Source organism: Vombatus ursinus, unplaced genomic scaffold, assembly GCF_900497805.2.
Source record: "Vombatus ursinus unplaced genomic scaffold, bare-nosed wombat genome assembly UNPS02004827.1, whole genome shotgun sequence".
NCBI classification, from domain to species: Eukaryota; Metazoa; Chordata; class Mammalia; order Diprotodontia; family Vombatidae; genus Vombatus; species Vombatus ursinus.
The window spans coordinates 2,009,420-2,022,567 of record NW_020944605.1 but is presented as its reverse complement, the minus strand read 5'-3'; the positions used below and the strand labels follow the sequence as shown (position 1 = coordinate 2,022,567).

Genomic DNA, 13,148 nt, shown 5'->3' with positions numbered 1-13,148 from the left:
TTCCTGCATAAAGGAAATTATTATAAGCATTCAAATCAATATTATAATTTAAAGTATTTTATTCTGTGGTCCTTTTTTATTTTTCCTGTACAGCAGATTACCAGACAAGGATAGATATTGACTTCTCAGAATATTATTTCTTTACTATAAACTAGTGATCAAATCATCATACAGAAATAATATTTCTAAAGTATCTAAAAAACAGAGGTTTAAATGTTTTCTGAGAATCATCCTCATTCTGATTATAAGCTCATTAAGGTTTCTTTTTTCCCCATTGAGTTTTGATAAGTGCTGCAAACATTTGCAGTAGAAAAACACTAATGTGCTCATATAGAGTCCGTCCATAACTGTCATTCTGTCTTCAGGCATATCAAAATATGTCCTTATGTTCCTTTGCTATGTTTCCAAAAGTAAAAGTAGCACCAAATGCTACTGTTCTATTTTAGGGTATTATTTTTATTTATTTTAGATAAGATATTTTTACTTTTAAGAAACATCACACATCTAAAGAAAAGTATTGCTTAAACAGTGTAGTATAATTTTAAAAGAATATAATTTCCAAATCAGATTCCCATTTATGTTTATGTTTTTTTAAATCAAACATGTTAAATTCAAGCTTTTTCAACTTTAATGATTTCATTTGACTAAAGTCAAATGAAACAGTTAATGATCATCTCTCTCTATAATTAGTTATATATTCCAAAGCACTTAAATATGCCTCCAAGTTACAGAGCAATATATGATTTTATCTTCTTTCCTATTCTCCTATTCTTTGGTGTTTATTTCATATACAGAATGTGAAATGGAAATAAAAGACAGCTTTTTAAAAAATTGATTAAATAAAAGACTACAGGGAATAGTCATATGTATTTATAATGTATTGGGTATTTCATATTAATATAATTCATTGATTACTTTTGATTTATAAATAAGAAGTTTAACTTTGACTTGTGAACTATAAGTGTTCTGTATCAAATCTATGTTCCTTTTGCTTTTGTATCAGATAAATTATAAAATGAATAGGTTGCTCAGTAACAGAGATCCTCATTAATGGTGGCATTGAAACCTAAAAATTGAAACACAATTCTTGACCCATGGGGGATTGGACTTATTACTTCTTTGGCATAGGAGACTTCCAAAAGAGGAAATGCCCCTTACCAATGCAGGTCAGCAGTTCCTCTGAAATTTATATTAGACTTACTCATCTAGAGCACTAAGAGGTTAAATAATTTACCCAGGGTCACACAATGGGTCAAAAGTAGGACTTAAACTGAAGTTTTCTTGGATTCAAGTCCCGATGACTGACTCATGGACCACACTTCCTCTTAAGGAGGTAGCTAAGAATTATTTTAAAATCGTAACAACACTAATAAAAATTGACAGTGAATTTTGCTGTTGGGGCTTAAAGGTGACAGTAAGTTAGCATTAAAATCTCCTTAATTCACAATTCACTAATTTGGATTTGGTGGTAATTCAGACAGGACCTGGGTTAACATTTACCTTTGTTTAGCAAATACTTTCTTCATAGAACTAATGAAACAAAATGATCTGAGACACTTGTCTCAGCTTGCTTCTCTTCATTTACCTGGCCCTAGGACTTGGCTCATTAGCTTCTTCCTCTCACAGCTCTTTTTTTTCTCCTCACACCATTCTTCATCATTCTGCTCTCCAATTTAACTTGTGAGAGAAGACTTTTTGAATGATGAATGATGAATAATTTATTAAGCATTTACTATGTGCCAAGCACTGTGCTGAGTACTGGGAATATACAGGTAAGCAAGTCAGATAATTCCTGACCTCAAGGAGCTTACATTCCAATTAGGAAGACAATAAATAAAGTAAAACTTTAAAAAGGGAAAAGAATAACCATGGTATGTGGCAGTCTGGCTTGGAAATGGCCAGAAAATGATATGAAAGCTTGGTTCTACACAAGATAACATTGAAAAATCCCTTTTCAGAATCTAGGGACCAGGGGATCCTGATGGGAAGGGGAAAAAAGAGAGAGAGTGGGGAGATAATAATCATTTACTCAGGGCCTACTGTGTCAGGCCAGGCAGCTAGGTGGCCAAGTAGATAAAATGCCTAGCCCGGAGTCAGGAAGACTCATCTTTCTGAATTAAAATCTGGCTTCAGACGCTTACTAGCTATGTGACTCTGGGCAAGTCGCTTAACCCTGTTTGCCTCAGTTTCCTAATTTGTAAAATAAGTTGGAGAAGGAAAGGGCAACCCACTCCAGTATAAAACCTCAAATAGGGTCCTAAAAAGTTAGATATGAGTGAAAAATGACTGAATGATAATTATGTCAGACACAATGCTAAGTGCTTTGCAAGTACTTTCTCATTTGGTCCTTACAACAACCTGGCATTTTAATAAACTATTATTGTATCTATTTTTCAATTGAGGAAACTGAGGCAAACAGAGATTAAGTGACTTTCCCAGGGTCACAGCTAGGACATGTCATAGGCTGAATTTGAACTCAAGTCTTTCTGACTCCAAGCCCAGCTTTAGATGTACTAAACCACCTAGTTAAGGAGATGGCTAGAGTAAAGGCAGAGTTGTCTACAAAGGTCCAGGAAGTGATGTATACAAAACCCTTCTGTATGGAATTTTAAGCATTTAACCACTGAATATTATAAGGATATATTAACAAGAAGGTCACAATAACATATTTGAAGGGGAAGATTTATATGTTATATGGGTCCTACAGGGAACTAGATCTTACTTTCTTAGTAATCTCTTCCTGCTCATCTGCCAGGTTTTATTCTTGGAGTCAGCTGGATGACTCCTGCCTGGACTAATTGTTAGATCAGTTTTAAGATTCCAGTTTTCATTATTTCAGGCTCCTTATGATTGATAAAGCTTACAGCTTTAAGATACTTCCCTAATGGGAAGTAAACAGGAAGAAACACTGTGCAATTATCATCACTTGAGTCAAGTAAGAAGAATGTGTCAAATAGGGAGCTCAAGAGAGTGGGGCAATGTTCAGCAGATGGAAATAAATATTTAAATTATATATTTGAAACACATTCTCAGCTTTGGCTGCTCCTGTTAGAGGCAATTAGATGTATCTGGAAAGTGTTGTAGCCCTCCAATGATAGTAGTAAGATCTAGTTGATTAGTGAACTGTCTCAGAGTGAGGAGAGGCAGCTTTTAGCAGAGTAGAAATTCTGGATAATTTTGTAGACAAAATGCTCAGATATATGAACCACACAATCTCGGGCCTCCTGTGACTGGGAATCCACCCCCAGTTTTCTGTTGTGTTGTTCCTTTGAGGTCAATCTATCCATGACAGTCACTAGAAAAATATTCCCTGATTTTGTGTGAAAGAGTAGAAGCCCTTGGAGAGAGACTGCATGGGCCTAGACAAGAAGAACCTAAAGAATTTACATGTGTATGGTAGTTTACTGTATGGATCTTCTTGTTGTTCAGTCATTTCAGTCATGTCATAAGGTCTTAAACTCAGATTCTTTCACTTAAAGTGGAAAAACGAGTCCTGAGGCAAGCAAAGGACTGAGATCTATTTTCAGGAGGCCACATGGCCTCAGAGGTGAGAATGTCCAAGCCCCACCCCCCTCACAATCTTGGCTTTCCTTTGACACCATCAGTGAAGGCATCAAAAAAATCCACTAAAAACAGAGTGGTTGAGTCTCTAGTCACCAGTTCTCTTTTGGATACCTTTAAAAAGAGGTATTCAAAGTCAAAGAGTTCCATTCAGCTTTGAGTTAGCCAGCCAGAACCAATTCAAGGATGCCCCTATTGCCTATCTATATAAAGTTAAAGGAAAAAAGTTGTCCAGTGACATCCTCCTTAATTGACTGATCTTCCACTTGTATGGTCATTGACTGGAAAACCAGTGTGGCTTCATAAAGCACTGAGGGACCACCAACATAGTGTTTGCTGCCCAACAACTCCAGGAGAAATGCCAGGAGCAGAACAGAGGTCTGTGCACATCATTCATCATTCTAACTAATGCCTTTGATATTGTCAGTTGTGAGGGTTTGAAGAATATCATGGCAAAATTTGGGTGCCCAGAGAAGCTCATTAGTATGTATGGCAGTTTCATGATGGCATGCTTGCTTGGGTTCTGGATAATGGATGATGCTCTTGTGCTTTCCCAGTCACCAATGGAGTGAAACAGGGCTCTCTGCTTGCTCCCATGCTTTTAAACATGTTCTCAGTAATGTTGTCAGATGCCTTCAATGAGGGCAAAAACAGCGTCAAGTTCATTTACCACACTGATGGTAAATTATTTAATTTGAAGGCTACAAAGTCAAAACTAAAGTGGAGAAAGAGTTGGTGCACAGTTTTTTTGTTTGCAGATGATTGGGCACTCAATACAGCCTCTAAGGTGAGATGCAACAAAATATGGATCAGCTGTCTGCTGCTTGTGCTAATTTTGGCTTAATGATTAACACAAAGAAAACAGAAGTTCTCCACCACTAAGCACCACACCATCCATACTTGGAACCACCACTTACAGCAAATAGAGAAGTTTGAATGCTGTGGATAAGTTCATTTGCCTTGGCAGTATGCTTTCCAGCAATGCACACATAGATGATGAGGTTGATGCACACATTGCCAGAGGTAGCTTAGTGTTTGGGAGGCTCAGAAGGAAAGTGTGGGAGAGAAGAGGAAACTGCTTAGGAAACTGAAGGTCGACAGAACCATTGTGCTGACCTCATTGTTGTATGCCTGTGAAACTGGAAAGTATACTAACACAAAGCCAGAAAACTGAATCACTTCCATTTGAACTGTCTTGGGAAGATTCTGAATATCAACTGACAAGATAAGGTACTGGAGACTGAAGTCCCTCCTTGAGCTAAATTGCCAACCACTCAAATGCTATTGTAGAGAGTACAGCTCCAGTGGGCTGGCCACATTGTTTAAATGTTAAATGTGCATTTGCCAAAAAGACTGTTTTACAGAGAACTCACCGCTCATATGGTGGTCAGAAGAAGAAATACAAGGACACTTTCAAGGTCTCTCTGAAAAACTAATGTTGATTGTGAGACATGGGAGATGCTGGTACAGGATTGTCCGGCATAGCATGCCCGCATCAATGAAAGTGCTATGCTTTATGAACAAAGCAGAATTACAGTAGCTCAAAAGAAACATAAGATGCATAAATTTAGAGATATCTACCTCCCACATGATTGTGCTATTTGTGCTCTACCATAGGTAGAGCCTTCTGAGCACATGTAATCAGCCCTAGCCAGACATCCAGTACATTGACCCCAACATCATGATGTCATTTTAGTCCTCTTCTAGCATGAGGACAAATAACATCAACAACAAAAACAATAATTCAAGTCAGAAGTAAACTCTCCAGCCTCCCCAACAAGGAAAATTTGCATCAGCCCAGCATACTGAAATGCTACAAAACACCTTACTGAGTTAAATATGTACAAGTTATTTTTATACTGGCTTCGGCATTAGAATGTGAGTTTCTTGAGGGCAGGGATATGTTTTGGTTTTTGTTTTTCTCATCTACCCTTAACTTATTACCTGGCTAATGGGTCATGCCTAATGAAAAGTTCTTGATTGACCATAAATCATAGCACTTGAGTTCTAGTTCTACCATTAACTAATTATATGATATGTGGCCAAGTGAATTCATCACTTTCTGCCTCAGTTTCCTCATCTGAGAAATATAGAAGTTGTACTACAGGATACCTAAGTTCTTACCCAACTCAAATAAAAAAAAAAAAGAACAAACTCTCAAAACACTAAAAATACAAATTACTCCCATCCTACCTGGCTAACAACGCAGGATTTAAAGTTTATAAATTGTATAATGAATTCATTAGTAAAAGGAATTAACAGTAATGTGGGGAAAAGTTAAGTGGACATTGTTTTTTTATATTAAACATCATTAGAATAGTCAAAAAAGCTGAAAATGTTCAGAAATAATATATTAGTTCTAACAATTATAGAAAACAGCTATGTCATCTTAAGACATTTTACTGACTCAAAGTTTGACATATTTCTTAAAGAAAAACATTCTGGAGCCCTTTCTTCAATTTTAATATAAATATATTTTGACATTTCAAGTTTACTTGATACCAAAGTATAAGAAAATGTAAGGGGAAATTTCACTCAACAAATACAAACAAATACATCTTATCTGATCATTTAAACAACTTATTGTCAGATCAGTTCTTTAGGGATACTCTTGTTTTATAAAGCCAAAGACTGCATCTTCTGTTCAAGATTTTAATCCTAGTGAGTTTCAGTGTTTGATTCGACATTTGAAAGATGTTACAATAGAGAATTCCCCCATAAAGGAAAACAAACAAACAAACAAATAATAACAACCTTTTTATCCCTTTTTTAATAAAGTAAAAAATGTAAGTTTAGAGAGGGGGTTGTATATTAAAAATCAGTCTGTATAAGAGTTGTGTTACTAAAATGTTGCAGTTAGAACATTATCTGTTAAATGCCAGAGAGGGGACTCCAATTTAAATGAACGATCCAATCCAATAAACATTTACTAAGTTCCTACTATGTGCCAAGTACTATGCTAAGCTTTGGAGATACAATTAATATAAAGAAATACAGTCCCCATCTTCAAGGAACATACAATCTATAAGGTAGAAAATTCACAAAAGGAGGGAGAGGGAGACTAGGGACCATCTTGTTCCTTGGAGCTGAAGCCAGTTAGAGCAGCAGATGCAGACTGCACCAGACCAAAAAGTCCAGTTTCTTCCTTCTATAAAGGAAGGCATTGGGAGGATTTTGGTACTCCAATATCCAGCCCTCCATACAGAAGGGAGAGGAGGCTGAGGAAGGTGGTATCAATCAGCTTGAGTTAGCAGCATGGTGATAAGATTAGAAATAATGAATTTAATGGGAGGGACATATTGTTCTGTGGAGCTGAAACCAGGCACAGCAGCAGATGCAAGTAGAATGCATTTACACTGCAGTAAATGATTTTACAAAGTGAATAATCATTTTTCAAATGTGAATTGTCATAGGCTATTTTGTTGCATTTTTTAGCATGGAATTTGATTTTTTTTTTAAATAGAGCACAATTGCATTCCAAATTTTATGAAAGTTTTTCATCCTAAAGTCTATGGCAATGAAACAAAAACAAAACAAAAAAAGACAGGCATGGTCTCATAAGTCTGTGATTCCATTGGTGTACTTAACTCGAGGTTTGTAACTTCTCTTCCTATTACTGGCGATCACACTTATCAACTCATCTGTAATTTAGTGTTATAGAGTTGCCTGGAAAAAAAGAGAAATTAAGTGACTCACCATGGTCAGACTTGAACTCAGGACTTTTTAAGTCCAAAGCTGGCCCTCTCTCCACTAGAACATAGTATTTATTAGAGAGGAAAAAAAAATATGAACATGCACATATATAAATATAATCACACACATATAATGCATTGATATATGAGATTTATATTTTTATAATTATATGTTATGCTGTACATGTTTATATCATATATAATTAACATTATATATCTATACATATATGTATATGTGTAATAGCTAACTACTAGTTTATAGTAGAATCAGATGTTTCAGTTAGATACTTCTAGTAACATCAGAACAAGAAATTGTTAATTATTTTACATATTTGGAAAGAATAATTATTGTGATAATATGTAATTAATACTTCAAAGATATGTAATTTCATGAGAGTACATATAAGTAATCATTTCACTGTTGTAGAAAACCATCCCTTCCTCCCCTTCACACCTTTAGGAACAGAACTCATCACATATCTGGTTATAAGTCACTCTGATTACTTTGCATAATTCATATAGGATGCTGAAATAGAAATACATAGTGTAAAAAAACCTATCAAATAATATTTTCACTGCACTGTAATATGAATATTAATAATTAAACCATATTTAGTTTAGATGATAATTTAATTGTTTTTATTTTTCAGTTTACATAAAGTTTTAATGGATCTTCAGAACCAGCAACTAACACATTTAACTGACTGGTTATCAGAAACTGAAGCAAGGACAAAGAAAATGGAGGCAGACCCCCTAGGTCCTGATCTTGAAGACCTAAAATGCCAAATCCAACAACATAAGGTTAGATATAAAAGTTATGTCATTTTCTCTATTTCTGGAAAGTATGAATATATTTATGCGTATATACCTAAGTATATTGCATATTTATAAAAAAAATCCAATAAGCTTTCTGCTCAGAATTAAACAAAATGTAAGTTGATGATTTGAGTTTTCCTTTATTCAAGTAATAACAAAATGGACTATCCATATTTGAAAAAAATCCAAACACATCACCAGAGTAAAACAATTGGAATGTGGAATTTATTTAAATTTCCTGACTTACCTGGAAGAAAGATTTTATAGAGATTAGACTGAAATTTAGTTTTTATATTATTGAGATTTATTTTTTCCTTAAATTCTTGAATCTAAAAGTCTAAAACCTCAGTTAAACTCTAAGAAAAATATGCAATTATAAATAGCATTTTGCTACAAAATGCAGCATCTTTGGATTTTATTATTCCCACATTATATTTCTATGTTCATTTGCTGTTATAAATTCTGTAGCTAGCAAGCATTTTTAGTCATTTGGAATGAGCTTGATATCCTCATCATTTGTCTAGGATAAAGCTCATTGCATTCTATGCATGGTTAAGTGTTCAAAGTATTCCAGAGTTTTGCTGTTAAGATGTGACAAGTGGTCTTTTGGGGAGAACCATGAGTCTATGGGAGTGCACATAAGAATGTCTGTGTGTAAATATATAGAATATGTGAACATGCAATATATATTAAGTATGTAAATATATAGGTGTATATGTATATGTGTGTGTGTCTTAGTTATAAGAGTTTTATTGTTATTACAGAGTGCCTATTGATTTTTGCTCTGCTTCCTGACTGTTGCTATTAATGGAAGAAGATTTAGCCGTCCTCAGTTCTTTTCCTTGTAGATTGTCCTTCTATCTCTCTCTCCCACCACAGTTCCACAGTGACTGCTATTAGAAGCTACACTAAGGGTTTAAGACTTTGGGATATCACAGCGTTCTTAAATTGCTCAGGCTGTAGAAGCTTTCCTTATGCACTGAGTCTCCTATCCCTTGCTCTGGCAGATGGAATTGAACCCTACTGGTGTTGCAAACAAAACAGTCAGGCCATAACTCAAGGCCAGCATTAGCCAAGAAAAGCAGCCTTATCACCCTAAAAACTAGCAAATTTTGCCAAGACTGCTTTTTCTACCTTTGATGTTAGTCAGTTAAGAACCATTAACTAGCAAGTTTTTGGCCAAAGCAAGTGGTACAAAATGGATCTTTATATCAACTTTTTAACACAAATTCACTTCAGGGAGCAGAGAGATCTTGGTTAGGTAGAGAGTTCATCTGGGGTTCTGGTTACTAAAGAAAGGTAGCATTTCATCTAATTCCATCCTATTTTAATTAAGTATTCTTGCTTACACAGAGTAAAGCTCACTTATTATTCCTCTACTATAGGACTGTGAGTACTATCAGTGCCATCTAAATTTCAGTATCTTAGGACAACCCCCTTGTCTTTCTATTCTAGTTATAGGTATCCAGATACAGACTATCATTTTAATTATCCTAGTTAGCTATCCCAGCTTCAAGTAGTGTGCTTAATGTCTTTCTCGAAGACAGCAATTCAACAAATGTTACCCGCTGACAGGCGTTTCGACTGTCTCCCTATGTGAATCTTAAACCTCCTACTCTTATGTAGATTGTTTATTATGTACCTGTCCTTTGTGTTTACCAAGGAGAACTAGCATTGTCTCCTTTTTTATTTTATTTTATTTTTAAAGTTATGAGCAGATGACCCTGCTATACTGAAAATTATCTATGAAAATTTAGCATACATGAACATAATTTAGTTTTTGTGATAGAATAAAACATACAAAAAAGTAAAAAAGACAGACATCTAATAATGTGCCTTGCCATTCTTGTACTACATGATAATTAATCATAAATGGTAAACAGTTCTTGAAAGTGATTATAATTGGTATTTTTCTACATGGACAAATACAGCATTTGTAGGGTCAGTTAGAAAGGGAGGGGGCAACTGGGCTGAAGAGGAAGCTGTTTTGAGAGTCATCAGAAAGCCTATGAGGCCATGATGTTCTAGGAATCCCTGATAGACAGGTACGCCTCACTGTAGGTTTTTAGTAGATGTGACAGAGTAAACACTGGAATTCCAAAGCACCCTATACTTAGCATGCAATCACCCTTTGCACTGAAATCTGAATTGTCATGTTCCACTGACTTGCAAAAATAAATAAATAAATAAATAGACAGACAGATATAGATAAGTGGCTAGAGAGATAGCCAGATACATAACTAGATGGATAGATAGATAGATAGATAGATAGATAGATAGACAGATAGATACTGCATAGAAGCTGCCCTTTTCTTCACAAAGGAAATTATTGCTAGATGAGGAGGCTGTGGCACTGACCAGTTCTTTCCGTTATGGAAGAGGACTAGTGGAGGGACTTGAAAATTGGGGAGCAAATTTTCTACCTACTTCCAGGACATTAAAAAATTCCAACCACTTGCAAGTATATTGCTTAAATCCAGTTCGTGGTAGGAAACACATTACAAAATTGAATAAAAATTAAGACATGCTACCAGAGAGAGGCCAGAAAAAAAAAAAGAAAACTGATGGTAAATTCTTGTGGTGGATATGGACAAAAGTATTAACAGAACTCTTAGTCACATTTAAAAAAAATAAATGTTAATTTCTCAGAAGTACACATTAACAAAGGTGATTTTTTTAAAACTTTGCTGTATTTAATAAAATAAAAAAAATGTACTATCCTTTTTTAGGTGAAAATGTTCAGAATGTAGCATTATTTAAGCCCTCATGATTCATATACAAGTTTTCCCCTAAAGAACAGGCAGGATACGGTAGATGGATGAAATAGGGAACTTTCACAGTTTTGACAATGAAAATATGAGCATGTCACTGAAGTCTTTAGAATAGTATTCCCTTCCCTAGGCATCCATATTTGCTTCAAGTAATATAATATTTGAACCATTTAGCACTGTGGAGGCATATATCAAATCTTAGGGTCACCTCCAGCTTTTTTATTGAAACCAGTGCTGACAAAAAAGCAAGAAAAGAATGTGATCCTCGTCCTGGATTAAAATTCTGCTCATGCTGGAAAGTTCTTTCCTCATGTAGTAATTGGAGGTCAAGATAAAAATGTTTGCAAATATTTCAAGTGCTGCATGAATATTACAGATAGAGTTCCACATATTTTGTGACAGTGCCCTTTGTTATCTTCATTTCGATAACATTTTATTATGTGGCCAACTGGAAATTCAACTACTTTGAAATACCTGGAAGATGACTCATTGCTCTCAAATTGGTAATCAAGTTACTTCATGCAATTGATACTATATTGGAAAGTGCTATTAAATTCACCGAATCCTTTATGCCTTATGTGGTTTCAGAAATTTCAATTTGCAGAAAAATTTGGAAGTGATCAGTCATTTTTCATTACTATTGCCTTTGGGAGAAAACTGAGCTTCACATTAAGAAGAGGGGACCCAAGAATGATTACCTCTGGGAAGCTGAACAGATTGAACCTTCTCGTTTTTGTTGTGGAATGTGTCAGACAGAAGTCAGGCTTGTAATTTCAGTCCTGAGAGAGCAATTTTTATTAGTAAGGTTTGGAAATTGATAAGGAACTAGAGAATTTCCTCTAAAGGAGTGGCAATCACTCATGAGGATTTGGAAACTGAAGTGGAATTGAGATGTCATTAATGGACAGAAAGTGAATTGGGGACTCCTTGAAAGGGAAGCCTTCTGTCACATGGCAGAGGAAGAATGAGATGGAGCTTAAAGCTTCTGTTTACTGATCAAGGCATTCAATTCTTTGGGGAAATTGTGGTATTCTGTCATAGCTAGCTAGTGGCCCAGTGTTAGCTTTAACAAAGTATCTGTGTGTTTTGGGACAAGCTATTAAATCATTCTGGACCTCACTTTCCTCATCTAGAAAATAAGGGCATTGGACTGACATCTCCAAGTTCCTTTATAGGTCTGGTGTTCTGTCATTTTCCTTCCTTATTTCAAGCGTCAGAAAGAATGGTCAGGTTTGAATACAGATAGTGCATTATGTCCTCAAGAAATTCTCAGTAAACACCATAGTCTCACAAATTTTATCTAACTAATTTATTACCTCTTTCCTGAATCTAGTATTAATCATAGAAATGAGTTGCCAAGAATGATTGGGAAATACTTCTCTGAGAACAATTGGAAACAAAATACATTGTCATCTACTTGAGATGACCTAAGTAGAAACCAACTTATGGTAAAATGACTGATATGTCTGCAAAAATTTAGTTGTAAACTAGTGTTATTATTATTAATTATTATTATTATTACTATAATATTGAGAGAGATGATTGAACAAGTAGGTTGAGCCCATAGAACTTGGGGACAACTAAATGTTAGATTGCTTGTAAAAGCCCCACGTGGAAATTTGGTGCAGGGGACTTATAACAAGTATTTGAGGAGAGGATCTCACATGTAAAGAATAGAACTTCAAATAAAGGAATATCCTCTGGTACGGTATTTAAAAAATAATGATAGTACTTATATAGCACTTTGAGGTTTACAAAGCATTTTACAGATACCTCATTTGATACTCCCAACAGTCCTAGGAATTAGATGGGCAGAAGTTAATTGACTTGCTCAATTAATTAGTCACACCTAGTAAGTATCTGAGGCCAGTTTCAAACTCAAGTTTTCCTAAGTCTGAGGTCAGTGAGATACACCTATTAGTACTGACCAGTTTTATAAGAAGACACCCATACATAAGCACTGATTAAGAATACCATACATTCATGTGTAAAGTATGCAAAGTAAGATAGATTCCACCACTTTCCTCAGTCTTGACTGACCTTTGCCTCAAGAACTTATTTCTGTTAGATCAAAGAGTCAATTTCCAGTTATGTTAGTAATCTCGCTAAAAATTCAGCTGCCTATAGAAAGTTGGACTTTCTTTGGTTTAGGGGTCCTGTCTCATTCCATTACATTTATAATATCCACTTGAATTCATTACTTGCCATTCTTCACTCCCTCAAAGTCAGGCTGAAGCAGATATATATACACACACACACACACACACACACATATGTATATATATACATACACACATATATACACATA

The 13,148-nt window shown here is 35.2% G+C and overlaps 1 protein-coding gene across 1 annotated transcript in view; it reads left to right on the top strand.

The window, feature by feature from the left end:
• Positions 1-13,148, top strand: part of DMD (dystrophin) — a 2,133,690-nt gene that overhangs the window by 513,579 nt on the left and 1,606,963 nt on the right. Inside the window, exon 11 of the mRNA XM_027841994.1 lies at positions 7,904-8,054. Coding sequence (XP_027697795.1) covers positions 7,904-8,054 — 151 coding nt within the window. The remainder of the gene's footprint in view (positions 1-7,903; positions 8,055-13,148) is intronic.